Here is a 27,924-nt window from a genome sequence, read left to right as displayed (position 1 = left end):
TGCCTCAGATCACCAAGGTGATGCTGCTCAAGGGCTGGCGTTGTGTGGAGTGTATTGTGTGTGAGGTGTGCGGCCAGGCCTCCGACCCCTCACGCCTGCTGCTCTGTGATGACTGTGATATTAGCTACCACACATACTGCCTGGACCCCCCACTGCTCACCGTCCCCAAGGGTGGCTGGAAGTGCAAGTGGTAAGGAGACTGTGATCTTTATTGGAGCCCTGGGGCCTTGAGATGTTAAAGTGGATATGATGTTGAGTATGTGACAGAGGCTGGGTTTAGGAGGCCAGGCTGGTGGCTTGGGTTCCTGGTGAGGGGACTTCTGGGTACTTTGGGTAGGTTGGGTGCTCAGGCTCTGTTTTCCTGCTCCTACCAGGTGTGTGTCTTGTATGCAGTGTGGGGCTGCCTCCCCTGGCTTCCACTGTGAATGGCAGAATAGTTACACACACTGTGGGCCCTGTGCCAGCCTGGTGACCTGCCCTATCTGTCATGCTCCTTATGTAGAAGAGGACCTACTAATCCAGTGCCGTCACTGTGAACGGTGAGAACATCCCTTTCTCTTCATGTTGGCCCCGTTGCTAGCCTCACATTGCCTGAGCTCATTTCCTCCAGTCTCTGTTCTCCAGGTGGATGCATGCTGGCTGTGAGAGCCTCTTCACAGAGGACGATGTGGAGCAGGCAGCCGATGAAGGCTTTGACTGTATCTCCTGCCAGCCCTACGTGGTAAAGCCTGTGGGTGAGTACCAGCTGCTGGGTAGGGGGAGGAGTCAGGGCAGGGGTACCTTGCTTTGGGACAGGACCTCAGCCATCTCCATTTGTCCTTCTCTCCATAGCGCCTGTTGCACCTCCAGAGCTGGTGCCCATGAAGGTGAAAGAGCCTGGTGAGTCACAGAAATTTTGAATGCCAAAGCCAGACCAGACGTCAGACATCATCTGCTCTAACTCTAACCCCCCAGCTTCATCTCCTCATTTTAAGAGGAGGAAACTCAGGAAACTCAGACCCAGAGAAGTTAAGTGGCCTGCCCAAGGTTACCTAGTGAGTTAGTGGCAAAGTTACAACTAGAACCAAGGTCTCCAGCTTCCCGGGCGGTGTTCCTTTCATCAGGCACCATGGCCTCTTTACTGCCAGAATTTCATCTTCAGAACTCTTTTTTTTTTTTTTTTTGGGAGTTGGAGTCCCATTTGTCGCCCAGGCTAGAGTGCAGTGACACAATCTTGGCACACTGCAAGCTCCACCTCCTGGGTTCACGCCATTCTCCTGCCTCAGCCTCCCGAGTAGCTGGGACTACAGGCGCCCACCACCATGCCCAGCTAATTTTTTGTATTTTTAGTAGAGACGGGGTTTCACCGTGTTAGCCAGTACGGTCTCGATCTCTGACCTCGTGATCTGCCTGCCTTGGCCTCCCAAAGTGCCAGGATTACAGGCGTGAGCCACCATGCCCGGCCGAGAACATAACTCTTTTTTATCAGTGAAAAGGGCCAGGGACATCTCCTTTATCGTGATATGGCACTGCTCCTGGCATCGAGGACGTTGCATGCTGGCATTCAGCAAGTAGGGGCCCTCATAGCCCCAGACAGCAAGATAATCACCCTAATGATGCTTGGGTTAATCATGAGCAAAGGCAGGCTTCTGAGTTACAGTTCCTCTCTGAATCTCCCTGGGTCACTGACAGAGAACTCGGGCCTCAGCCAGTGCCTTAGGTGGTCTCTTCTCCCCAGCAGTTAGACCCTAAGCTGGACTTTTGTCACTGTCTTTGTCTCAGCTAAGGACATAGGTTGAAACTTGCAGTTCTGGTTTCCCTGGGGCTTCCATCCAGGGATCACACACTCTCCTCTAATGCAGAGCCCCAGTACTTTCGCTTCGAAGGAGTGTGGCTGACAGAAACTGGCATGGCCTTGCTGCGTAACCTGACCATGTCACCACTGCACAAGCGGCGCCAGCGGCGAGGACGGCTTGGCCTTCCAGGCGAGGCAGGATTGGAGGGTTCTGAGCCATCAGAGGCCCTTGGTCCTGATGACAAGAAGGATGGGGACCTGGACACCGATGAGTTGCTCAAGGGTGAAGGTTAGCTTGGGGAATCTTAGGGAGCGACAGAATAGTGGGAGCATGCCTCTGGGAGTGGGATGTTGGGTGGGGGCTACATTGCCACTCACAGTTACCCTTAAGCACTGCTGGTCTTGTCTAAGTGGCTCTGAGGCAAGGTCCTCAGCTCTCTCCATGGCAGGATGACAAGGTTAAAAGGGCCTATCGTTCTGATCTGCCTCTATCTCTTCTGTCACCATATGCAGGTGGTGTGGAGCACATGGAGTGTGAAATTAAACTGGAGGGCCCTGTCAGCCCTGACGTGGAGCCTGGCAAAGAGGAGACCGAGGAAAGCAAAAAACGCAAGCGTAAACCCTATCGGCCTGGTGAGGTCCTGGGATGGGTTTGTGGGGTGGTGGGGTGGCTTGGTGCAGCTCAATAGGTCTCCCAGCGGCTTCTCATCCGCAGCTCTGCCTCCTCATAGGCATTGGTGGTTTCATGGTGCGACAGCGGAAATCCCACACACGCACGAAAAAGGGGCCAGCTGCACAGGCGGAGGTGTTGAGTGGGGATGGGCAGCCCGACGAGGGTGAGACGGGTGAGGGCACCAGTGGGGCCTGGGAGAAGGTGGGGCAATGCTAGAGAGACCCAGTGGGTGGACTCATTGAAAGGGCCAAGAGGGTGGTAGACCCAGCTGGTGTTGTGGGAGAGAGTAGGCACAAAGTGTCACCCTGCAAGTTGGGAGCAGCATGCCCTCAACCCAAGTCTGACACTTCTGTTCTGTCCACAGTGATACCTGCTGACCTGCCTACAGAGGGCACCATGGAGCAGAGCTTAGCTGAAGGGGATGAGAAGAAGAAGCAACAGCGGCGAGGGCGCAAGAAGAGCAAACTGGAGGACATGTTCCCTGCTTACCTGCAGGTGGGTCTCAGGCTCCAAGCAGTGAGGGAGGTGTCTGTGCCCTGCAGGGCACGAAGAAACCTGTTTCTCCTTGACTGCCCCACAGGAAGCCTTCTTTGGGAAGGAACTGCTGGACCTGAGCCGTAAGGCCCTTTTTGCAGTTGGGGTGGGCCGGCCAAGCTTTGGACTAGGAACCCCAAAAGCCAAGGGAGATGGAAGCTCAGAAAGGAAGGAACTCCCCACATCGCAGAAAGGTTAGTTGTGTGGGAGTAAGTGGTCTGAGAGAATCCGACTTCCTTCTGGCTTAGGAGCTGGCAGGTTATTTGATGGGAAATGGACTGGCCTCCAGGAGTCAAAGGTGGGGTCAAGGGTCCTGGCCTGTAGGGCTATGGGACTGGAGACCTGCTCTGGGCATCAGATGTAGGACATCTCTGATTGGAGTGGGGACTCTTGCTCATAGGAGATGATGGCCCAGATATTGCAGATGAAGAATCCCGTGGCCTCGAGGGCAAAGCTGATACACCAGGTGAGAGCTGCCAGGGGGACTGTGTCCTGTCTTGGCCTTGCCTCTGTCCCTCTGCCGTGCCCCTGAGCATTGTCGGGTTGGAGGCTGGAAACTGTCCCATGACCTTCTGTAGTTCAGAGTGGCCATGACCCATACTGGCCTTGACCCATGGGTTTCTCCTGGCATTTACAGGACCTGAGGATGGGGGCGTGAAGGCATCTCCAGTGCCCAGTGACCCTGAGAAGCCAGGCACCCCGGGTGAAGGGATGCTTAGCTCTGACTTAGACAGGATTTCCACAGAAGGTGAGGCTGTGACCCACACCTGTTTGTGTATAAGGGTTTTCTGTGGAAGAAGGAGGAGGTCCTATCTGTGGGACTACGATCTGTACAGCTTCTCTGGTGGAGAGTCCTGGGCACCTTCCTTGGCCATGATCATTTGTAGACCTGTTGTGTCACCTGAACTTCCCAGTCTTCCTCAGCAGTATCCTTCATTCCCCTACAGAACTGCCCAAGATGGAATCCAAGGACCTGCAGCAGCTCTTCAAGGATGTTCTGGGCTCTGAACGAGAGCAGCATCTGGGTTGCGGAACCCCTGGCCTAGAAGGCAGCCGTACGCCACTGCAGAGACCCTTTCTTCAAGGTGATACGGGTGGGAGTGGTCTGAAGACCGAGATAACCAAGCTTGCCTCCAGGATGGGCCAGTCGCTCTCTTTTCTCTGATCCTGTTCGTCTTGTAGGTGGACTCCCTTTGGGCAATCTGCCCTCCAGCAGCCCAATGGACTCCTACCCAGGCCTCTGCCAGTCCCCGTTCCTGGATTCTAGGTTGGTGTCTCTGTGTAAACTTCATGGGCAGTCCCCGTTGTCCTTTCCCTCCATCTGAGTTCATGCCTCGCCTCCTTCGGACTGCTGCAGCACTTCCCCTGTTCCTCCCCATTCCCTTGTGAGTGGCCCTCCTCTTTTGGGGCAGGGCAGTGGCCTGAGGCTCTGGGCAGTTTGTCTGGGGTGGGACTTGGCATCCCTGCGCCCTGTGACTCTCTGCCCCTGCGCCCCAGGGAGCGCGGGGGCTTCTTTAGCCCGGAACCCGGTGAGCCCGACAGCCCCTGGACAGGCTCAGGTGGCACCACGCCCTCCACCCCCACAACCCCCACCACGGAGGGTGAGGGCGACGGACTCTCCTATAACCAGCGGAGTCTTCAGCGCTGGGAGAAGGATGAGGAGTTGGGCCAGCTGTCTACCATCTCACCCGTGCTCTATGCCAACATTAATTTTCCTAATCTCAAGCAAGATTACCCAGGTACCTGTGGGACGAGGGCAAAGGAGACAGCCTGGCAACATGGCAGGTGGAGGGGTTGCCTGCCAAGTCTCCTCTGACTCACTCCCTCTGCCCTCCAGACTGGTCAAGCCGTTGCAAACAAATTATGAAGCTCTGGAGAAAGGTTCCGGCAGCTGACAAAGCCCCCTACCTGGTGAGACAGAAAGGAGCATGGGTTAGCATGAGAACTGAGAGAGAGGAAGGGATCTTTGGGTAATTTACCTCAGTTCTTTCCACTCCCCACTCCTAAAGCAGCTGGGCCCGAAGGGATCAGCTTCTGCGTAGGGAGTGTGAAAACACCGTACAGTATGGGGGCGGGGCATGAGACCAAGCACTAGGCCCTAAGGCTGTGTCCTGTATCCCTCAGCAAAAGGCCAAAGATAATCGGGCAGCTCACCGCATCAACAAGGTGCAGAAGGTGAGTGGGGCTGGGCTGGGGTGTAGCAGTCCTCTAGTGGGTGGCTTCTCTTGAGGGTGGAGGGCCATGGGGCCTGCCTGCAGCAGCCTGACTGCCCTGTGCCTGGTCTCCCCCTGTAGCAGGCTGAGAGCCAGATCAACAAGCAGACCAAGGTGGGCGACATAGCCCGTAAGACTGACCGACCGGCCCTACATCTCCGCATTCCCCCCCAGCCAGGGGCACTGGGCAGCCCGCCCCCGGCTGCTGCCCCCACCATTTTCATTGGCAGCCCCGCTACCCCCGCCGGCTTGTCTACCTCTGCGGACGGGTTCCTGAAGCCGCCGGCGGGCTCGGTGCCCGGCCCTGACTCGCCTGGTGAGCTCTTTCTCAAGCTCCCACCCCAGGTGCCCGCCCAAGTGCCTTCACAGGACCCCTTTGGACTGACCCCCGCCTATCCCCTGGAGCCCCGCTTCCCCACAGCACCACCCACCTATCCCCCCTATCCTAGTCCGACGGGGGCCCCTGCACAGCCCCCGATGCTGGGCGCCTCATCTCGTCCTGGGACTGGCCAGCCAGGGGAATTCCACACTACCCCACCTGGCACCCCCCGACACCAGCCCTCCACACCTGACCCATTCCTCAAACCCCGCTGCCCCTCGCTGGATAACTTGGCTGTGCCTGAGAGCCCTGGGGTAGGGGGAGGCAAGGCTTCCGAGCCCCTGCTCTCGCCCCCACCCTTTGGGGAGTCCCGGAAGGCCCTAGAGGTGAAAAAGGAAGAACTTGGGGCGTCCTCTCCTAGCTATGGGCCCCCAAACCTGGGCTTTGTTGACTCACCCTCCTCAGGCCCCCACCTGGGTGGCCTGGAGTTAAAGACACCTGATGTCTTCAAAGCCCCCCTGACCCCTCGGGCATCTCAGGTAGAGCCCCAGAGCCCAGGCTTGGGCCTAAGGCCCCAGGAACCACCCCCTGCCCAGGCTTTGGCCCCTTCTCCTCCAAGTCACCCGGACATCTTTCGCACTGGCTCCTACCCTGACCCCTATGCTCAGCCCCCATTGACTCCTCGGCCCCAGCCTCCGCCCCCTGAGAGCTGCTGTGCTCTGCCCCCTCGCTCACTGCCTTCTGACCCTTTCTCCCGAGTGCCTGCCAGTCCTCAGTCCCAGTCCAGCTCCCAGTCTCCACTGACACCCCGTCCTCTGTCTGCTGAAGCTTTTTGCCCATCCCCCGTTACCCCTCGCTTCCAGTCCCCTGACCCTTATTCTCGCCCACCCTCACGCCCTCAGTCCCGTGACCCATTTGCCCCATTGCATAAGCCACCCCGACCCCAGCCCCCTGAAGTTGCCTTTAAGGCTGGGTCTCTAGCCCACACTTCACTGGGGGCTGGGGGTTTCCCAGCAGCCCTGCCCTCGGGGCCGGCAGGTGAGCTCCATACCAAGGTCCCAAGTGGGCAGCCCCCCAATTTTGTCCGGTCCCCTGGGACGGGAGCATTTGTGGGCACCCCCTCTCCCATGCGTTTCACTTTCCCTCAGGCGGTAGGGGAGCCGTCCCTAAAGCCCCCTGTCCCTCAGCCTGGTCTCCCGCCACCCCATGGGATCAACAGCCATTTTGGGCCCGGCCCCACCTTGGGCAAGCCTCAAAGCACAAACTACGCAGTAGCCACAGGGAACTTCCACCCATCGGGCAGCCCCCTGGGGCCCAGCAGCGGGTCCACAGGGGAGAGCTATGGGCTGTCCCCGCTACGCCCCCCGTCAGTTCTGCCACCACCTGCACCCGACGGATCCCTCCCCTACCTGTCCCATGGAGCCTCACAGCGATCAGGCATCACCTCTCCTGTCGAAAAGCGAGAAGACCCAGGGGCTGGAATGGGTAGCTCTTTGGCGACACCTGAACTCCCAGGTACCCAGGACCCAGGCATGTCCGGCCTTAGCCAAACAGAGCTGGAGAAGCAACGACAAGTAAGTTGACACCCTGGAGCTAAGCCCCACATATCACTGCTGTCTCTGGGTCAGCCCCATGATTAGAGTAGAATGGGCTTATTCCTCTTCTTTTTTTTTTTTTTTTTTTTGCACAGCGCCAGCGACTACGAGAGCTGCTGATTCGGCAGCAGATCCAGCGCAACACCCTGCGGCAGGAGAAGGAAACAGCTGCAGCAGCTGCAGGAGCAGTGGGGCCTCCAGGCAGCTGGGGTGCTGAGCCCAGCAGCCCTGCCTTTGAGCAGCTGAGTCGAGGCCAGACTGCCTTTGCTGGGACTCAGGTAGGTAGAGTGACAAGGGATAGTGGGGCCAGGATACTGAAGGTTGCCCCACCTTCATCTACCTTGTCTCTTCTAGGACAAGAGCAACCTTGTGGGGCTGCCCCCAGGCAAGCTGAGTGGCCCCATCCTGGGGCAAGGGTCCTTCCCTGGCGATGACCGACTCTCCCGGCCACCTCCACCAGCCACGCCTTCGTCTATGGATGTCAACAGCCGGTGAGGCTCCAGGAGGTTCCCTGGGGGTAAACCAAGGGGTATGAATTTTATCACTGTTGCACGCTCTTGTGATTTTCCTGTGGCACTAATCCTTTTCCAGTATCACTTTCTCTTCTTCCTCACTGCATTAATTCTATCCTTCCTCACTGCCGTAAGCACATGTTCTTGCTCCTTTTCATCTGATTTCATCTTATTGACTACTGTATATTCTTCCAGGCAACTGGTAGGAGGCTCCCAAGCTTTCTATCAGCGAGCACCCTATCCTGGGTCCCTGCCCTTACAGCAGCAACAGCAACAACTGTGGCAGCAGCAACAGGCAACAGCAGCAACCTCCATGCGATTTGCCATGTCAGCTCGCTTTCCGTCAACTCCTGTACCTGAACTTGGCCGCCAAGCTCTAGGTTCCCCATTGGCGGGAATTCCCACCCGTCTGCCAGGCCCTGGTGAACCAGTGCCTGGTCCAGCTGGTCCTGCCCAGTTCATTGAGCTGCGGCACAATGTACAGAAAGGACTGGGACCTGGGGGCACTCCATTTCCTGGTCAGGGCCCACCTCAGAGACCCCGTTTTTACCCTGTAAGTGAGGACCCCCACCGACTGGCTCCTGAAGGGCTTCGGGGCCTGGCGGTATCAGGTCTTCCCCCACAGAAACCCTCAGCCCCACCGGCCCCTGAATTGAACAACAGTCTACATCCGACACCCCACACCAAGGGTCCTACCCTGCCAACTGGCTTGGAGCTGGTCAGCCGACCTGCCTCGAGCACTGAGCTTGGCCGCCCCACTCCTCTGGCCCTGGAAGCTGGGAAGCTGCCCTGTGAGGATCCCGAGCTGGATGATGATTTTGATGCCCACAAAGCCCTAGAGGATGATGAAGAGCTTGCTCACCTGGGACTGGGTGTGGATGTGGCCAAGGGTGATGATGAACTGGGCACCTTAGAAAACCTGGAGACGAATGACCCCCACTTGGATGACCTGCTCAATGGAGATGAGTTTGACCTGCTGGCATATACTGATCCTGAGCTGGACACTGGGGACAAGAAGGATATCTTCAATGAGCACCTGAGGCTGGTAGAATCAGCTAATGAGAAGGCTGAACGGGAGGCCCTGCTGCGTGGGGTGGAGCCAGGACCCTTGGGCCCTGAGGAGCGCCCTCCTCCTGCTGCTGATGCCTCTGAGCCCCGCCTGGCATCTGTGCTCCCTGAAGTGAAGCCCAAGGTGGAGGAGGGTGGACGCCACCCTTCCCCTTGCCAGTTCACCATTACTACCCCCAAGGTAGAGCCCGCACCTGCTGCCAATTCCCTTGGCCTGGGGCTAAAGCCAGGACAGAGCGTGATGGGCAGCCGGGATACCCGGATGGGCACAGGGCCATTTTCTAGCAGTGGGCACACAGCTGAGAAGGGCTCCTTTGGGGCCACAGGAGGACCACCAGCTCACCTGCTGACCCCCAGCCCACTGAGTGGTCCAGGAGGATCCTCCCTGCTAGAAAAGTTTGAGCTCGAGAGTGGGGCTTTGACCTTGCCTGGTGGACCTGTAGCATCTGGGGATGAGCTAGACAAGATGGAGAGCTCACTGGTAGCCAGCGAGTTACCCCTGCTCATTGAGGACCTGTTGGAGCATGAGAAGAAGGAGCTGCAGAAGAAGCAGCAGCTTTCAGCACAGTTGCAGCCTGCCCAACAACAGCAGCAACAGCAGCAGCAGCAGCAGCAGCAGCATTCCCTACTGTCTGCACCAGGCCCTGCCCAGGCCATGTCTTTGCCACATGAAGGTTCTTCTCCCAGTTTAGCTGGGTCCCAGCAGCAGCTTTCCCTGGGTCTTGGAGGGGCCCGACAGCCAGGCTTGCCCCAACCACTGATGCCCACCCAGCCACCAACTCATGCCCTCCAGCAGCGCCTGGCTCCATCCATGGCTATGGTGTCCAATCAAGGGCATATGCTAAGTGGGCAGCATGGAGGGCAGGCAGGCTTGGTACCCCAGCAGAGTTCACAGCCAGTGCTATCACAGAAGCCCATGGGCACCATGCCACCTTCCATGTGCTTGAAGCCACAGCAACTGGCAATGCAGCAGCAGCTGGCAAACAGCTTCTTCCCAGATACAGGTAACCTCGGTTAGTAACATAGCCAAGTTACTCAGGGTAATCATCGTTATCACTAAATGGGCACTGAGGCTAGAGACCTCAAATAATCCCCACTTAAGATGGGACACAAGGAACTTTGGCTAAATATCATACTAGTGGTAGAGGCAGAAACACTGTAGCTTTTAAGAAGAGAGAACAGTTCTGGCATATAGTAGGCATATGGCAGATGTTTGAATAAATGGAATGAATGTATGAATGAAGCCTAAGTAGCAGAGCCTTTGTGGCTGTAGTGAAGTTGAAAGCTTAGGACTTGAAGAGTGGTGGTGCCAAAAAAAGCAGTTGAGGTCGGGCCCGATGGCTCATGCCTGTAATCCCAGCACTTTGGGAGGCCAAGGCAGGTGGATCACTTAAGATCAGGAATTCAAGACCAGCCTGGCCAAGATGATGAAACCCTGTCTCTACTAAAAATACAAAAATCAGCTGGGTGTGAGCCAGGCGTGGTGGTGCATCCCTGTAATCCCAACTACTTGGGAGGCTGAGGCAGGAGAATTGCTTGACCCCAGGAGGCAGAGGTTTTGGTGAGCCAAGATCGCCTCATTGCACTCCAGCCTGGGCAACAAGAGCGAAACTCCATCTCAAAAATAAATAAATAAATAAAAATTAGCTGGGTGTGGTAGTGCATGCCTGTAGTTCCAGCTACTCGAGAGGCTGAGACAGGAGAATTGCTTGAACCCAGGAGGTGGAGGTTGCAGTTAGCTGAGATCGCGCCATTGCACCCCAGCCTGGGCAACAGAGCAAGACTCTGTCTTTAAAAAAAAAAAAAAATGGGATAGGTGAAAAAGTTCATTGAGGCTGTAATGGCGGGAAAACCTATGGGATGTTTTAAGAGCAGTGAGTGAATTAGTTAGGCTGGAGTAAACTGTTTAGAGTGAAGTAAGTGACATAATTTTGGTGAGGTAATATGGGGGCCAGATTGAAAAAGACCTCAAATTATAATAGCATTTATTGAGTAATTACTATTTGCCAAGCAGTTTATTGAGCACTTCACACTTTTTGTCCAATTTAATCATTACAGCAGACTCATTAAATAGGTATTGTTATTATCTTTGATTACAGAAAAGGAAACAGAAGTGGAGGTTAAGTAACTTGTCCAAGATTACACAGCAGCTAGCAGAGCTAGATCTGAAGTCTGGTCGGTACTCCTCTTAACTATTTACTGCCTCAGAATTCCAGGAGAGGGAGTTTGGTTAGTCCTTAAGAAAGTGGGAGCTCTGGCCAGGTGCTGTGGCTCACACCTTTAATCCCAGCACTTTGGGAGGCTGAGGTGGGTGGATCACCTGAGGTCAGGAGTTCCAGACCAGCCTGGGCAACATGGTGAAACATCGTTTCTACTAAAAATACAAAACTTAGCTGAGCTTGGTGGTGGGTGTCTGTAATCACAGTTACTCGGGAGGCTGAGGCAGGAGAATCGCTTGAACCCAGGAGGTAGAGGTTGCAGTGAGCCGAAACTGCGCCATTGCACTCCAGCCTGGGTGACAAGAGCAAGGCTCTATCTTAAAAAAAAAAAAAAAAAAAAAAGGAGAAAAAGTGGGCGCTCAGTTAAGTTTTCTGAGCAGTGGAGAAATATACAAAGTGTGGGATTTTAGGAAGATTTAATTAACTTTTTGGTAGTTGGTTGTTTCTTCTTTTTTGCCCAGCATTCTAGACAGACAGGAGAGTGGACTACAGGTGATGCATGTGGTACCCAGAACAGCTCTGGAATCTAGGGCTTTGCAACAGTGCCAGCATCTTGGGTTTTTGGGCTGTGCCAGTTGCACTGAGAACATTGCATTTGAAGAATGCTTTCCAGGTCATAAAGTGTACTTAAATTCTTGTCACGTTTGATCCTCTTAACACCTCTGAGGTAGACGGAGTAGGGATCATCATCTGTATCAAATAAAAGGGTAAACTGAGGTGAAATAATGCAGGTTGACTCAACAAATATTTACGAAGCCACTTTTTCTAGCACGGTGCAAGTAAAAACAGGACCACATGTCCTGTGAATAATAGAGCTGATTCACCCAGGCAGACTGGCTCCTAATTCAGTGGTCTTTCTGCCTTGCCATGCCATTGTTCTGCCTGGTGTGGTTGAGGTCAGGATGTTGAAAGGAATCGCAGATATTCAGTGAAGCATTGGCCCCATAGCCCAGCTCATTTGGTTCTCCCCTCTCCAGACCTGGACAAATTTGCTGCAGAAGATATCATTGATCCTATTGCAAAGGCCAAGATGGTGGCTTTGAAAGGCATCAAGAAAGTGATGGCTCAGGGCAGCATTGGGGTGGCACCTGGTATGAACAGGTAAGACTCAGGGCTGGAATGGGTTTGGCCCTTTTCTTTCCCAGTCACACCCCTTCTTGGCCCCCCCTCCCTACTTGTCCCACGTTTCTTTGCCTTCCAACTTTCTTATTGCCAACACTTATCCTCTGTGCTTTGGTGGACTCCAGACAGCAGGTGTCTCTGCTAGCCCAGAGGCTCTCGGGGGGACCCGGCAGTGATCTGCAGAACCATGTGGCACCTGGGAGTGGCCAGGTAAGTGGTCAGGTGGGAGTAGGAACTTGTGTCTTATGCCATTGAGGCACCCTTCTTAGGGCCTGGCAGGGAACAATGACCCTTTAGCAGTCTCTCTCATTGCAGGAGCGGAGTGCTGGTGATCCCTCCCAACCTCGTCCCAACCCACCCACTTTTGCTCAGGGAGTCATCAGTGAGTGTGGGGCATGGGAGGAAGGTGCAGGGAAGTGGTTTGGGACATATAGAGGAAGAGGGATTGGGATTACCATTTATGCAGGTCCTGACACCCAGCTTCTTTTCCCAGATGAAGCTGACCAGCGGCAGTATGAGGAGTGGCTGTTCCATACCCAGCAGCTCCTACAGATGCAGCTGAAGGTGCTAGAGGAGCAGATTGGTGTACACCGCAAGTCCCGGAAGGCTCTGTGTGCCAAGCAGCGCACTGCCAAAAAAGCTGGCCGTGAGTTCCCAGAGGCTGATGCTGAGAAGCTCAAGCTGGTTACAGAGCAGCAGAGCAAGATCCAGAAACAGCTGGATCAGGTGGGGGAAAGCAAACTTCAAGCCTAGCACCCAGAAGGCAGGGAAGAGGGATGGCATGGGGGGAGCATGCCCCAGCCTGACCTCTCCGACCTCCCATGTTAGGTCCGGAAACAGCAGAAGGAGCACACAAATCTCATGGCGGAATATCGGAACAAGCAGCAGCAGCAACAGCAGCAGCAGCAGCAGCAGCAGCAACAGCAACAACACTCAGCTGTGCTGGCTCTTAGCCCTTCCCAGAGTCCCCGGCTGCTCACCAAGCTCCCTGGTCAGCTGCTCCCTGGCCATGGGTTGCAGCCACCACAGGGGCCTCCGGGTGGGCAAGCTGGAGGTCTTCGCCTGCCCCCTGGGGGTATGGCACTACCTGGACAGCCTGGTGGCCCCTTCCTTAACACAGCTCTGGCCCAACAGCAACAACAGCAACATTCTGGTGGGGCTGGATCCCTGGCTGGCCCCTCAGGGGGCTTCTTCCCTGGCAACCTTGCTCTTCGAAGCCTTGGACCTGATTCAAGACTTTTACAGGAAAGGCAGCTGCAGCTGCAGCAGCAACGCATGCAGCTGGCCCAGAAATTGCAGCAGCAGCAGCAGCAACAGCAGCAGCACCTTCTAGGACAGGTAGCAATCCAGCAGCAACAGCAGCAGGGTCCTGGAGTACAGACAAACCAAGCTCTGGGTCCCAAGCCCCAGGGACTTCTGCCTCCCAGCAGCCACCAAGGCCTCCTGGTCCAGCAGCTGTCCCCTCAACCACCCCAGGGGCCCCAGGGCATGCTGGGCCCTGCCCAGGTGGCTGTGTTGCAGCAGCAGCACCCTGGAGCTTTGGGCCCCCAGGGCCCTCACAGACAGGTGCTTATGACCCAGTCTCGGGTGCTCAGTTCCCCCCAGCTGGCACAGCAGGGTCAGGGCCTTATGGGACACAGGCTGGTCACAGCCCAGCAGCAGCAGCAGCAGCAGCAACAACAGCACCAACAGCAAGGGTCCATGGCAGGGCTGTCCCATCTTCAACAGAGTCTGATGTCACACAGTGGGCAGCCTAAACTGAGCACTCAGCCCATGGGCTCTTTACAGCAGCTTCAGCAGCAGCAGCAGCAGCAGCAGCAGCAGCAGCAGCAGCAGCAGCAGCTGCAACAGCAACAGCAACTTCAGCAGCAGCAGCAGCAGCAGCAGCTACAACAGCAGCAGCAACTTCAGCAGCAGCAGCTTCAACAACAGCAGCAACAACAGCAGCTTCAACAGCAACAACAGCAGCTACAACAGCAACAGCAGCAGCAGCTTCAACAGCAGCAACAGCAGCTACAACAGCAACAGCAGCAGCTGCAACAGCAACAGCAGCAGCAGCAGCAGCAGCAGCAACAGCAGCAGATGGGCCTTTTAAACCAGAGTCGAACTTTACTGTCTCCTCAGCAACAACAGCAGCAGCAGGTGGCACTTGGCCCTGGCATGCCAGCAAAGCCTCTTCAACACTTTTCTAGCCCTGGAGCCCTGGGCCCAACCCTCCTCCTGACGGGCAAGGAACAAAACACCGTAGACCCGGCTGTTTCTTCAGAGGTCACTGAGGGGCCCTCTACACATCAGGGAGGGTCATTAGCAATAGGAACTACCCCTGAGTCAATGGCCACTGAACCAGGAGAGGTAAAGCCCTCACTCTCTGGGGACTCACAACTTCTGCTTGTTCAACCCCAGCCCCAGCCTCAGTCCAGCTCTCTGCAGCTGCAGCCACCTCTGAGGCTTCCAGGACAACAGCAGCAGCAAGTTAGCCTGCTCCACACAGCAAGTGGAGGAAGCCATGGGCAGCTAGGCAGTGGATCATCTTCTGAGGCTTCATCTATGCCCCACCTGCTTGCTCAGCCCTCTGTTTCCTTAGGGGAGCAGCCTGGGCCCATGACCCAGAACCTTCTGGGCCCCCAACAGCCCATGCTAGAGCGGCCCATGCAAAATAATACAGGGCCACAACCTCCCAAACCAGGACCTGTCCTCCAGTCTGGGCAGGGTCTGCCTGGGGTTGGAATCATGCCTACGGTGGGTCAGCTTCGAGCACAGCTCCAAGGAGTCCTGGCCAAAAACCCACAGCTGCGACACTTAAGTCCTCAGCAGCAGCAGCAGCTACAGGCACTCCTCATGCAGCGGCAGCTGCAGCAGAGTCAGGCAGTACGCCAGACCCCACCCTACCAGGAGCCTGGGACCCAGACCTCTCCCCTCCAGGGCCTCCTGGGCTGCCAACCTCAACTTGGGGGCTTCCCTGGATCACAGACAGGCCCCCTCCAGGAGCTAGGGGCAGGGCCTCGACCTCACGGCCCACCTCGGCTCCCTGCCCCACCAGGAGCCTTATCTACGGGACCAGTCCTTGGCCCTGTCCATCCCACACCTCCACCATCCAGCCCTCAAGAGCCAAAGAGACCTTCACAATTACCTTCCCCCAGCTCCCAGCTTCCCACTGAGGCCCAGCTCCCTCCCGCCCATCCAGGGACCCCCAAGCCCCAGGGGCCAACGTTGGAGCTGCCTCCTGGGAGGGTCTCACCTGCTGCTGCCCAGCTTGCAGATACCTTGTTTGGCAAGGGTATGGGACCTTGGGATCCCCCAGACAACCTAGCAGAAACCCAGAAACCAGAGCAGAGCAGACTGGTACCTGGGCATCTGGACCAGGTGAATGGACAGGTGGTGCCTGAGGCACCCCAACTCAGCATCAAGCAGGAACCTCGGGAAGAGCCATGTGCCCTGGGAGCCCAGTCAGTGAAGAGGGAGGCCAATGGGGAGCCAATAGGGGCACCAGGAACCAGCAACCACCTCCTGCTGGCAGGCCCTCGCTCAGAAGCTGGGCATCTGCTCTTGCAGAAGCTACTCCGGGCAAAGAATGTGCAACTCAGCACTGGGCGGGGGTCCGAGGGGCTGCGAGCTGAGATCAACGGGCACATTGACAGCAAGCTGGCTGGGCTGGAGCAGAAACTACAGGGTACCCCCAGCAATAAGGAGGTGAGTACTCTGGCTAGAGTAGAGCAGGTGGAGTGGGGCCTAGGGCCAGTGAGGGGGGGCAGAATGAGTGAACCTGGGTCAGACAGAAGAGATGAGGGCTCTGAGGAGGAGGGTAGCAGCCTTCACTGGGCTTATTTGGCTTAGGATGCAGCAGCAAGGAAGCCTTTGACACCGAAACCCAAGCGGGTACAGAAGGCAAGCGACAGGTTGGTGAGCTCCCGAAAGAAGCTGCGGAAGGAGGACGGGGTCAGGGCCAGCGAGGCCTTGCTGAAACAGCTGAAACAGGTGACCCCCAGGAGCCAGTCCCCTGGTCCCATCCCAGGATAGGGGGCATCCTGTCCCCCAGCTGTGCAAGACAGCAATGCAAATGCTGCAGGTTTTCAACTTTGTCATCTTGCCCCTCATAGGAGCTGTCCCTGCTTCCCCTAACGGAGCCTGCTATCACCGCCAATTTTAGCCTCTTCGCCCCCTTTGGCAGTGGCTGCCCAGTCAATGGGCAGAGCCAGCTGAGGGGGGCCTTTGGAAGTGGGGCGCTGCCCACTGGCCCTGACTACTATTCCCAGCTGCTTACCAAGGTCAGAAAAATGGCAACATTTTTTGGGAATAGTGAAGTTCTTGGGAAGGTGAGGGTGGGAATGGAAAACTTGAGGGAACTGCTGACGTAGAGTGGGGCCAGGAGATTATACCAGTCTCCCTATGCCATCTTGCACACAACACCCCACCCCCTACCCCCCAGAATAACCTGAGTAACCCGCCGACACCACCCTCGTCGCTGCCCCCCACCCCACCCCCATCGGTGCAGCAGAAGATGGTGAATGGTGTCACTCCATCTGAAGAGCTGGGGGAGCACCCCAAGGATGCTGCCTCTGCCCGGGATACTGAAGGGGCACTGAGGGGTAAGTCAAGAGCAGATACCACCCCTGGTGGGGTTTGGTAGCTGGAGTCCAAGCCAGTTAGTGTGCTGTACAGTTTAGAAATGAGTGGGTTGCCTGCTATCCTGTGTGTTTACATAACAGGGCACTTGAGGTAGGAAGGGCCCCTTCAGGACTGATTTCTTGGGGACCAGAATGGACATTTGGAGTCTAGAGCAAACGCAATAGGGGAGGTGGGTGGCAGGGAGCATCTTTATGAAGCTTTGTATAGAAGGAACAGTCCAGCTTCAGTGAGTGTGGAGCTAGACTGATCTGGATTTGAATTCTGGTTCCTGCATTCATTCAACTGTGTTACTGTATCCAAGTAACTTGATTGACTTGTGTGAGCCTCAGTTTCCTCACTGTAAAATGGCTATTGTAGTACTCACCTAATGGAGTTGTTAAATGACTAAACAAACTCCAAAGAGTGTATCTAAAGCCAACTGCCACCAGGCATGATAGCTTATGCCTGTAATCCCAACACTTTCGGAGGCCAAGATGGGAGGATTGCTTGAGGCCAGGAGTTCAAGACCAGCTTGGGCAATATAACAGGACCCCATGTCTATGAAAAAAATAAATAAATAAAGCCAGTGCCTGGCGTGCAGGACAGACTCAATAAATATAGCTTGTCTGCCCCAAACTGGTAGGTGGGAGGATAGTTAATCATGATAGCTGAGATCTCATGCTAATTAGGCCTAAAATATTGGGAGAAGGTACCATCAGCCCTGGCCACCCTCACCTGACTTTTCTTCTCCCCACCCACCCCTCAGATACTTCAGAGGTGAAGAGTCTAGACCTGCTGGCCGCCTTGCCTACACCCCCTCACAATCAGACTGAGGATGTCAGGTAGGGGTGGGGCCGGAAATGGGGATGAGGAACAAGGGTTGGGGACAGGTTGCCTCATATTTCCTTTGGCCAATGGCAGATTTCAAGTAAGATATCTATTCATCTCTAGATTTAGGAGGGGGAGTCTGCAGGGCTATAGCAACAAATGTCTACTTTTGGTCCCTAGGATGGAGAGTGATGAGGATAGCGATTCTCCTGACAGCATTGTGCCAGCTTCATCCCCTGAGAGCATCTTGGGGGAGGAGGCCCCTCGTTTCCCTCATCTGGGCTCAGGCCGGTGGGAGCAAGAGGACCGGGCCCTCTCCCCTGTCATCCCCCTCATTCCTCGGGCCAGCATCCCAGGTATGTGCTACTCTGGATGTGGGCCAGGCCCAGTTCACCTGGGTTGTCTGAAACTAGGGGAGAGGCGGCCAGGGGTTACACAAATCCCTCTTTCTCATTCAGTCTTCCCAGATACCAAACCTTATGGGGCTCTTGACCTGGAGGTCCCTGGAAAGCTGCCTGCCACAACTTGGGAAAAGGGCAAAGGAAGTGAGGTGTCAGTCATGCTCACAGTCTCTGCTGCTGCAGCCAAGGTGTGTCCTAGGGGTACCTCGAGGCTGAGGGGAACCTGATCAGAGGGCAGTCCCTGGAATTTGTCTGGATAAGAAAAATTGTAGTTGTTTAAAAACATGTACTGAGTACCTATTGTATGTGAAAGCCTGGGCTAGAGTCTGTGGAATTTGGATATGAAGCATGATTTCTGCCCTCACGGGGCTCATAGTCCCATAGTAAAGACAGACAAGTCAACAACTAAGGAGCACCTGTGTGTGTAATGCCACAGGTACTACATGATAGCATTGCCCCAGTCATGTTTGGTGGGACTCTATCAGCTGTTTTGAAAATATTAACGGACTTTTGTGGTCAAAGAAAGTTGGAAGACACAGTTAAAATGACAGTATGGGTTTCTTTACTACAAGTAGAGTCCTCAGGTCCTTTTAATTTGCTGACGTGTATCATGAGCCTCCAAGTCACGGACAGAGCATGCATCATTTCCTAAACGTAGTTGATGTAGTCCCCTTTTCGTGGAGCTCCCATCAGTGCTCACAGCAGCTTGGGAAAAGCTGCCGTGAGGGAAGTGTGTGAAAAGAGCTGGGTGACATAGGATAGAACTCCTACTCTGGGGAGTGGGTTCTAGGTGTCCTTGTCCCCACCCAGCTGATAGTAGAACTCACCTCAGACACTTGGCTGACATGTTTCTCCCATCCCTTCCCTGGCCCTGGCAGAACCTGAATGGTGTGATGGTGGCAGTGGCAGAGCTGCTAAGCATGAAGATCCCCAACTCCTATGAGGTGCTGTTCCCAGAGGGCCCTGCCCGGGCAGGCACTGAGCTTAAGAAGGGGGAAGCTGAGGGTCCTGGTGAGTGTGGCAGGGAAGCCTTTTGGGACTTGAGGGAAGTGATTCTGTTGGGACGCTCTGATCCACACTCCTTTCTGCAGGTGGGAAGGAAAAGGGTCTGGGAGGCAAGAGCCAAGACACTGGCCCTGATTGGCTGAAGCAGTTTGATGCAGTGTTGCCTGGCTATACCCTCAAGAGCCAACTAGACATCTTGAGCCTCCTGAAACAGGTAGGTCTAGGGGAGAAAAAGGGGTGGGTGTTAGAAAAAAGGGGCTGCTGGCTAGGCACGGTGGCTCATGTCTGTAATCCCAGTGCTTTGGGAGGCAAGACGAGTGAATCACTTTAGGCCAGGAGTTTGAGACCAGCCTGGCCAACATGGCGAAACCTCATCTCTACTAAAAACAAAAACAAAAAAGTAGCCAGGCATGATGGTGCATGCCTGTAATTCCAGCTACTCGAAAGGCTAAGGCATGAGAATCCCTTGAACCCATGAGGCAGAGGTTGCAGTGAGCCAAGATTGTGCCTCTGGATCCAGCCTGGGCAACAGAGCAAGACTCTGTCTCAAAAAAAAAAAAAAAAGAAGAAAAGAAAAGAAAAAAGGGGCTGCCTAGGGCAAAGAATGTGGAGGCCTTTTGGGAGGGTGGGATATGGGTGAGGGGAAGGAGGGAGCTAGTTAGATGAGGAGCTGGCACTAATGATACAGGGCACCCTCCTACAGGAGAGCCCCGCCCCAGAGCCACCCACCCAGCACAGCTATACCTACAATGTCTCCAATCTGGATGTGCGACAGCTCTCGGCCCCACCTCCTGAAGAACCCTCCCCCCCCCCCTCCCCCTTGGCACCTTCTCCTGCCAGTCCCCCTACTGAACCCTTGGTTGAACTTCCCGCCGAACCCTTGGCTGAGCCACCCGTCCCCTCACCTCTGCCACTGGCCTCATCCCCTGAATCAGCCCGACCCAAGCCCCGTGCCCGGCCCCCTGAAGAAGGTGAAGATTCCCGTCCTCCTCGCCTCAAGAAATGGAAAGGAGTGCGCTGGAAGCGGCTGCGGCTGCTGCTGACCATCCAGAAGGGCAGCGGGCGGCAGGAGGATGAGAGGGAAGTGGCAGAGTTTATGGAGCAGCTTGGCACAGCCTTGCGACCTGACAAGGTACCTCGAGACATGCGTCGCTGCTGTTTCTGTCATGAGGAGGGTGACGGGGCCACTGATGGGCCTGCCCGCCTGCTGAACCTGGACCTGGACCTGTGGGTGCACCTCAACTGTGCCCTTTGGTCCACGGAGGTGTATGAGACCCAGGGCGGGGCACTAATGAATGTGGAGGTTGCCCTGCACCGAGGACTGCTAACCAAGTGCTCCCTGTGCCAGCGAACTGGTGCCACCAGCAGCTGCAATCGCATGCGTTGCCCCAATGTCTACCATTTTGCTTGTGCCATCCGTGCCAAGTGCATGTTCTTCAAGGACAAGACCATGCTGTGTCCAATGCATAAGATCAAGGGGCCCTGTGAGCAAGAGCTGAGCTCTTTTGCTGTCTTCCGGCGGGTCTACATTGAGCGGGACGAGGTGAAGCAAATCGCTAGCATCATTCAGCGGGGAGAACGGCTGCACATGTTCCGTGTGGGGGGCCTTGTGTTCCACGCCATTGGACAGCTGCTGCCTCACCAGATGGCTGACTTTCATAGTGCCACTGCCCTCTATCCCGTGGGCTACGAGGCCACACGCATCTATTGGAGCCTCCGCACCAACAATCGTCGCTGTTGCTATCGCTGTTCTATTGGTGAGAACAACGGGCGGCCAGAGTTTGTAATCAAAGTCATCGAGCAGGGCCTGGAGGACCTGGTCTTCACTGATGCCTCTCCCCAGGGTGAGCGGTGGGCCCTTGAAATGGATAATATGGTATGGGGAAAGTTTCTCCCAGGGTCACTGTTACAGTGCCTGTAAGAGGACCTGTAGCATCTATGTGAGTGATCCTCCTTCCCCCACCTCAGGCAGGCAGGGGGTCTCTTGAAAATTCCCAGTGAAAGTGTTTGAGCCTCTCTGTCACCCTAAATTCCCTTGTAGTTGAAAATATTTTGCTTATCTAATCTCACATACTCTAGTTCCTTTTGCTATCCTCAGTGGAACGAAAGGAAATAGTTCTGAGACTATCGTCTGCTTCACCTAACCTAATCCTAACCGAGTTCCTTGTGGTTGTGTTTCCCTGGATGAAATCAGAATTACTTTGATTTTAGTTTTAGTGTTAATGATAAAATAACAGTAAGAGCAGGTACCTTTTTTTGAGTGTGTACTGTGAGCCACAAACTAAGCTAAGTGATTTATGTAGTTTATTTTGTTCATACAACCCTATGAGGTAAGTATTGTACTACGATTATGCCCAGTTTACACATAAACTGAGTCTTAGATTTAAGTACAGTTATGCATTGTTAAATGATAGGGATACATTCTGAGAAATGCATTGTTAGGTGATTTTGTCATTGTGTGAACTTCATAGAGTGTACTTACACAAACCTAAATGGTGCAGCATACTGCACACCTAGGCTGTGTGGTATACCCCATTGCTCCTAGGCTACAAATCTGTATAGCATGTAACTGTACTGAATACTGTAGGCAGTTTTAACATATGGTAAGTATGTGCATCTAAATATAGAAAAGATACAGTAAAAATACAGTATTATTATCTTACCAGACCACTGTTGTATATATGATTCCTCATTGAATGAAATGTTGTTAAGCTGCACATGACTGTATTTGGCTCAGGGTCCCATGGCCAGTACTAGAACCTGAGCGCAAGTCTTTCCAACTCCAAAGCATGCCTGTTCTTTCACTAGGGACCTTCCATGGCCTATGCTGGGTCTACTGGGCCCTGGGTTTCTGTCTCAAGGCTCTGTGATGACCCCCTGTGGTTGGAAGCCTCCTGCTTCTTAACAGACAGTGAGACTAGGAGGCCAAGAGAGGATCCGGAAGACCAGCACACCTTCATGATAGGGAGGCTTGAAGGCCACAGAAAACAACTGTGGTTCTGGATTGGGGTTAGGGACTGGAGGTCAGTGAGCAGAAGTTGCCTCTAAGGGCTGCTCTCTTCCCTGCTTCTTAGCCGTGTGGAATCGCATCATTGAACCTGTGGCTGCCATGAGAAAAGAGGCTGACATGCTGCGACTCTTCCCTGAGTATCTGAAGGGCGAGGAGCTCTTTGGGCTGACGGTGCACGCTGTGCTTCGCATAGCTGAATCAGTAAGGAAGGGGCTGGGAGCTGGGGGGCTTGGCGGGCACTGAGAACTTTGGCCACCCCAAAAAACTCAGGCTAAGGTGAGTATGAACTGTGCCCACAGCTGCCCGGGGTGGAGAGCTGTCAAAACTATTTATTCCGCTATGGGCGCCACCCCCTTATGGAGCTGCCACTCATGATCAACCCCACTGGCTGTGCCCGATCAGAGCCTAAAATCCTCACACACTACAAACGGTGAGCTTGTGATGCTGGAGCCAAGGGATGTGGGTGTGGGTGTTGATAGGGATCCTCTGGTCCCATCATGAGGATTTAGGATACAGATCAGAGTTCTCGTGGAGAAACTGGGGAATCACTCTTAGACCTCCTAATTAGAGAGCACACAGATATTAGTAGGTTATCCTTTTCCTCTTCTCCCAGCCTGCTCAGATGCACTTGGGATATAGGACAGAATTATCTCGGGCACCCTGGGGAGGTAATGGGTAAACTGGTGAAATTTTATGAAATATATAAGGGACCTGGTCACCTTTTTCCTCTCCTGTTTTACTTCCAGCGGGAGGGCCTGTGATTCTCCCAAACCTCAGATACCCCATGAGTGCTAGGGTCACCTTCCCTTCCCCGTGAGTGTTGGTGTCAAAAATAAATAGTTAGAGATATAATAGAAAAATAATAAAACCTTACATTTGTATAGCACTTTATACTTTTTTTTTCAAAGCGTTTTCACATCCATTATCTCATTTGATCCTCACAACAACCTTATGAGGTAGGTAGGGCAGGTGGTATGACCCCCATTTTACAGCTGAGAAAACTGAGACCCAGAAAGATTAAATGACTAGGCAAAGGTCACACAGCTGGGACCAGATCCTTACCTCTGTGGGTCCTGGTTCTTCCTGTGTACCAGGGACCTTAGTCCCTGGGTAGAGGGAGGCAGAATCTGTGGTAGCAGGGCTTTCTTGAAGGTCTTTGGTGGCTCCTAGGCTGTCGTAGAGTGTCAGAGACTCTCTATCCCTAGCCAACCTTGTCCTTGATGCCCTGCAATGGTGGTTTTCAAACTGTGAGTGCATGTGTTCCAAAAAGTTCTCGATCACATAAACTGATGGGTTGAACTTGGCCTTCCCATGCATATCTCTTCCTTCCCCAAATTGGATTAAACCAGAAGAGCTCCATTGTCATCTAGTTTATGTATTGGAGTTCCAGTCAACATTTTGTTAAAGAAAAAAACAAAGATTTCTGCTAAATAAAAAAGAACCAGAAACATTTGAAAACCACTGCTCTGGGATGGCAAGAATTTGGCTGGTACCCTAGGGTGGTAAAAGGTATCCTGCCAGGCAGCCGTCATTCCCCTGCACTGAGCCATCTGCACAGAGCCCAATGTTACGTCAGAGAAGGGGACAATCCGAAAAAAGGATACCACCTTTAGGCTGTGAGTTCACAGCCAGTTTTAATTCAAATCTAGCCCAGCGTGGTAGGCACAGTCCCCATTTTCAGGGCTTCCAGTATGTGCAGGAGGTAGGATTCAGACATTCAAGCAAACCATCAGCTTAAATTCTAGGCCTGGGCTGCTCGTGGAAAACTTCCCAGAGGAGCATGGCCTTGAGAATGGTTTGGCAGGAGAGTGGTAGGAAGTGGGAGATGGGAGAGCAGGCTCAGTGTAGGGGAATTGGTGCCCCGCATCTCCCTCCACACTTCACCCCTCACCCTGGGCTCTCTGTCCCACCCAGGGTGTCAGAAGGGTCCCTATAGCTAGTTGCTTCCTCACCAGAGCTGAGACCCAGTTGCCTCTACTCCTTTCTCAAGGCTGCACTTCCAGTGCTTGCCAGCAGCACACGCCCCTAACTGATGTGTTGCACATCCCAGGAGGTGGTGGAGGAGGTGGGTGGTATGTACTTGGTCTGAGGACGAGCTGTCTTGTCATGGATTGTATCACCTCCCAGGCCCCATACCCTGAACAGCACCAGCATGTCTAAGGCATATCAGAGCACCTTCACAGGCGAGACTAACACCCCGTACAGCAAGCAGTTTGTGCACTCCAAGTCATCTCAGTACCGGCGGCTGCGCACTGAATGGAAGAACAATGTGTACCTGGCTCGCTCCCGCATCCAGGGCCTGGGGCTCTATGCAGCCAAGGACCTAGAAAAGCACACAATGGTTATCGAGTACATTGGCACCATCATTCGGAACGAGGTGGCCAACCGGCGGGAGAAAATCTACGAAGAGCAGGTATAAGCTGACAGAGGGGCCATTGTGGTGCATAGTCCGCACTCAGCCAAGGAGCAAGGGTCAGGATTGGTCGCAGGAGAGCAGGAGGAAAGCTGTGGTGGGGAAGGGAAAGGCAGGAGAAATGAAGAACATGCAACAGAAGCCCACTGCCTGAGTCTCCTACCTGATCCCACTCTCTGATACTCTTGTCCCTTCTTCTGCAACCTCTGCCTTTCTAGAATCGAGGCATCTACATGTTCCGAATAAACAATGAACATGTGATTGATGCTACGTTGACCGGCGGCCCTGCCAGGTGAGAGATGACGAGGAAGGAGGGATTTAATGGTCCCTGAGGAGCACTCTGGGGGATAGACAACAAGGAATCAAAATTTTCCCAAGTTAGTTGCCTGACATCCCTGATTCTGTCCCTCTACCCAGGTACATTAACCATTCCTGTGCCCCTAACTGTGTGGCTGAAGTCGTGACATTTGACAAAGAGGACAAAATCATCATCATCTCCAGCCGGCGAATCCCCAAAGGAGAGGAGGTGAGAGGAAGTATCCTGAGTGAGTGACAAAGCAGCTACTCCTCCTCCTTTCACCCCTTCTCTGCCATTCCCTAAATGTGGGTTCCTAGGCTGGGCACCTCAGATCATAGCTTCTCTGCCCTCCCTTCTTCCTGTGGGGGCTAGCATTGATTCTGCCCTCTTCTCTTTTCAGCTAACCTATGACTATCAGTTTGATTTTGAGGACGATCAGCACAAGATCCCCTGCCACTGTGGAGCCTGGAATTGTCGGAAATGGATGAACTAAGAAGCTTTGAGGCTACCAGGCAGGGGAGTCCCCCTACCCACAACCTCTTCCCTGACAGGGTTGAGGGGGAAGAGAGGTAGCAGCCAGAGCCAGGACCCAGGGCTGGGGCTGCCGGCTGACCGGAGCCCCTGGAGCAGGAGGCTGGGGCAGAGGGCCCTAGGCCAAGCCCACCCTGGGCACCAGGGACAACCCTCTTCCCCACCACCGGCCCTCAGGCTGGCATCTCTGCCCCCAGCTCCAGGAGGGGCCAGACAGAAGCAGCCATTGGGCATCTCAGGTTTGAGGGGGATATGGGCCGGGAACTACCCAGAAGCATCTGGGAGGCAGCAGGGTGGGGGAAGAGGATGTGTGGCCGGGCCTCACAGCCCTGCTGCTCCCACTGACCTCTCCGGCCCAACTCAAGGCTGCAAAGAGACTTGACTAAGCTTGACAATCCCAAAGGCCGGGTCCCACACCTGGCCCTGCCTGCCGGGTCCTGCCCCCACCCTCACCCCCATCCCCCTCCCTCTTGATCTGTCTGTTTCCCTCTTTTCCTCTGTGTTTCTGTCTCTCTATGGGTTGTGTTTCCTTGTTTTCCACTCTGACAAATGCAACATGAACGGGAAAGAGGCGCCCAGCTGCCTAGGAGGGCAAGCTGGGCAAGCCGGGCAAGGAGACCCCGCACCCACACCTACCTCATTTAAGTGTTGGATTTTTTGCTGTTTTGAAATGTGAGACCCTCTCCAAGCCCCCTACTGCCCCAACCCTCTCCCCCACCTCACTGCCCTCTTCTGAGTGGGTGGAAGAGGGGGTAGGAGGAGGAAGAAAAACAACAACAACAAAAAATCCATCTTTGTTTTTAATTATGGGCATGGGATGGTGGTTGAGGCAAATGATGATGAAGATTGGGGATGACTGGCCCCTAGTTGCTCTAGGACTTCCTTCTCCATCTGGACATGGGGGCAGGAGGGGGCTAAACCTAGGACCAGGATATCTCTCTCCTGTTTTCCCAACCCCATCATGAGCCCGTTTGCCCTCCAGCCCCTGGACGGGTTGGGTGGGGGGTAGGGTGAGGGCTATCCCTGAGTGGCATGCCCATACCTAATGAGGCAGGGTGTGGCCCGGAGCTCCCACTTTCCCTCAGTCACCAAACTGCTGCTGGTCTGGTGGGAAGGGGTGGTGATGTGGGGGTGGGGAGCTTAGTGTCAGCGAGGGGAGGGTGGGGGGTATTTATCTATTTATACATGGGATTGTACATAGTCTTGTGGGGCATGGGGGAGCCGGCTGGAGGTGAGAACCCTCCCCTCTCCCCCCACCCCCGGGGAGAGCAAATGTAAAACTACTAATTTTTGTGCTTTATATATTCTATATAAATATATCTATTTTCTTTTTACAAAACCAGTTTATAAATGGTAGGGGGGTGTGGGGCGGACACATGGAGCTCCCCTTGTGGGGGGGCCCCCTCCATTACCCAACCTACCGCCCTTTTCCTCACCCCCCACCCCACTCCCCACCCCCTGGCTGTGACTGCTGTAAGATGGGGGTATAGAGGCTGGGCAATTCCCACCCCCTGTTGTATAGTTGGACTATGTTATAACGCACAAAAGAGAGCTGACCCCAGGGGGAGCCAGAGGGTGATGGGTTCCTTGCCTCCCTTTCCTTCCCCTTTCTGCCCAAGCTTGTGCTGCAGTTTAACCTCTTCCTGGGGGTGGGGGTAGGTAAGGGGTGGGTGACGCCCCAAACCCCTCTCTGGTAGGGAACCGTGGGGATGAAGATGAAGCTTATATGCAGTTCTCTTCTAGGGGCTGTGGGCAAAGGGCATTTTGTAATTAATATTTTCAAGAATCAGATGTCTGGAGTGTAGGGGTGGGCTTGGTGGTGGTGGACGGGCGGGCCTGCTGGAGGGGGAGCTTGGTGGCTGTTATGATTTTAGGTTTGTTTTTGTTTTGTTTTGAATTTGGGGAGTTGTGAATTGTTGGGGGTAGGGAGTTTTTTTTTTTTTTTTTTTTTTTTTAAAGCTGCTTCCTCAACTGTTTCAAGCTGCAAATGTTTAAGAGAGTAACACCCCCCACTCCCACAGGAACCGCTGTAATTAAATCAGACAGTAGGAAGACTGGGCTGCAGCCCTCAAAGCCACAGCCCTTGATGTTCCTTTTCGGAGAGCAATAGGTCTGGGCTACAGGGAGGGGGAGATTGGCTCCCGTGAGTCAGGCTGTGTTTGGGGCTTGGGCCCTGGAATTGGGAAAAGGGGATGGGGCAGACTTTGTAAGCATATGCTAGGTATCCGATAGTCCTGTAGAATTTAGTGAAGAAACCTTATACAGTTTTTAATTTTTATATAAACTATAACTCAGACCCAAGCTACAAGGTTGGAATTTTGGTTGTTTTTTTTTTTTTAAGTACCCTGCCTGTATAATTGCATCAGAATCCCCCACCCCCCCGTGTTTGTATTTTGGGTTGGTTTACACTCGCACATACTCAATTTTCAGTTTTCCCCTTTACAGTCTTCTCCCCTCACCTCCAGGACCCTCCCCCTTTTTAAAAAATAAATCGCTGACAAGTGTGAATCCCGTGAAGACTTTATTTTGTGTTGTGTGTATCCTGTACAGCAAGGTTGGTCCTTCGTAACAACGGATGAAATGGTTCCCTTTTTTAAAGCGCCCTCTCCCCCTCCACCCTCAGCGCCCCTGTCCTTGGCATGTTTTGTATCAGCGATCATTCTGAACTGTACATAATTTATGTTGCGAGAGGCAAAGGGCAAGTTTTGGATTTTGCTTCTTCCAAGTTTGTTTTTAAACGACAAATAAAAAAAGAACATTTTAAATACAAGCGGCTCCGTCCCGTGACCCTCGCCGTCAGCCGG

The 27,924-nt window shown here is 54.1% G+C and overlaps 1 protein-coding gene across 7 annotated transcripts in view; it reads left to right on the top strand.

Moving 5' to 3' along the window:
• KMT2D (lysine methyltransferase 2D) overlaps window positions 1-27,887 on the top strand; it is a 42,210-nt gene extending 14,323 nt beyond the window's left edge. For 2 of the 7 annotated variants that reach the window (XM_023211224.3, XM_023211222.3), the window contains exons 16-56: window positions 9-190; window positions 375-539; window positions 625-734; window positions 832-879; window positions 1,842-2,063; window positions 2,288-2,407; window positions 2,506-2,619; window positions 2,812-2,942; window positions 3,028-3,175; window positions 3,382-3,447; window positions 3,619-3,729; window positions 3,929-4,066; window positions 4,164-4,248; window positions 4,479-4,720; window positions 4,819-4,892; window positions 5,106-5,156; window positions 5,276-7,087; window positions 7,204-7,386; window positions 7,463-7,599; window positions 7,816-9,701; window positions 11,885-12,008; window positions 12,155-12,239; window positions 12,345-12,411; window positions 12,523-12,755; window positions 12,858-15,719; window positions 15,864-16,004; window positions 16,127-16,294; window positions 16,456-16,615; window positions 17,401-17,476; window positions 17,643-17,818; window positions 17,921-18,051; window positions 18,742-18,874; window positions 18,955-19,082; window positions 19,572-20,712; window positions 21,943-22,079; window positions 22,178-22,308; window positions 22,787-22,834; window positions 24,006-24,291; window positions 24,510-24,583; window positions 24,709-24,817; window positions 24,990-27,887. In XM_023211224.3, the coding sequence (XP_023066992.2) occupies window positions 9-190; window positions 375-539; window positions 625-734; window positions 832-879; window positions 1,842-2,063; window positions 2,288-2,407; window positions 2,506-2,619; window positions 2,812-2,942; window positions 3,028-3,175; window positions 3,382-3,447; window positions 3,619-3,729; window positions 3,929-4,066; window positions 4,164-4,248; window positions 4,479-4,720; window positions 4,819-4,892; window positions 5,106-5,156; window positions 5,276-7,087; window positions 7,204-7,386; window positions 7,463-7,599; window positions 7,816-9,701; window positions 11,885-12,008; window positions 12,155-12,239; window positions 12,345-12,411; window positions 12,523-12,755; window positions 12,858-15,719; window positions 15,864-16,004; window positions 16,127-16,294; window positions 16,456-16,615; window positions 17,401-17,476; window positions 17,643-17,818; window positions 17,921-18,051; window positions 18,742-18,874; window positions 18,955-19,082; window positions 19,572-20,712; window positions 21,943-22,079; window positions 22,178-22,308; window positions 22,787-22,834; window positions 24,006-24,291; window positions 24,510-24,583; window positions 24,709-24,817; window positions 24,990-25,082 (12,528 nt within the window). In that variant the 3' untranslated portion in view covers window positions 25,083-27,887. The remainder of the gene's footprint in view (window positions 1-8; window positions 191-374; window positions 540-624; window positions 735-831; window positions 880-1,841; window positions 2,064-2,287; window positions 2,408-2,505; window positions 2,620-2,811; window positions 2,943-3,027; window positions 3,176-3,381; window positions 3,448-3,618; window positions 3,730-3,928; window positions 4,067-4,163; window positions 4,249-4,478; window positions 4,721-4,818; window positions 4,893-5,105; window positions 5,157-5,275; window positions 7,088-7,203; window positions 7,387-7,462; window positions 7,600-7,815; window positions 9,702-11,884; window positions 12,009-12,154; window positions 12,240-12,344; window positions 12,412-12,522; window positions 12,756-12,857; window positions 15,720-15,863; window positions 16,005-16,126; window positions 16,295-16,455; window positions 16,616-17,400; window positions 17,477-17,642; window positions 17,819-17,920; window positions 18,052-18,741; window positions 18,875-18,954; window positions 19,083-19,571; window positions 20,713-21,942; window positions 22,080-22,177; window positions 22,309-22,786; window positions 22,835-24,005; window positions 24,292-24,509; window positions 24,584-24,708; window positions 24,818-24,989) is intronic. The other 5 variants (XM_023211227.3, XM_023211226.3, XM_023211229.3 and 2 more) reach the window with 5 other exon arrangements.
• Window positions 27,888-27,924: the final 37 nt, after the last annotated feature.

Source organism: Piliocolobus tephrosceles, chromosome 10 (genome assembly GCF_002776525.5).
Source record: "Piliocolobus tephrosceles isolate RC106 chromosome 10, ASM277652v3, whole genome shotgun sequence".
NCBI lineage: Eukaryota > Metazoa > Chordata > Mammalia > Primates > Cercopithecidae > Piliocolobus > Piliocolobus tephrosceles.
The sequence above is the reverse complement of the archived record's forward strand: the minus strand, read 5'-3'. Positions and strand labels throughout refer to the sequence as shown.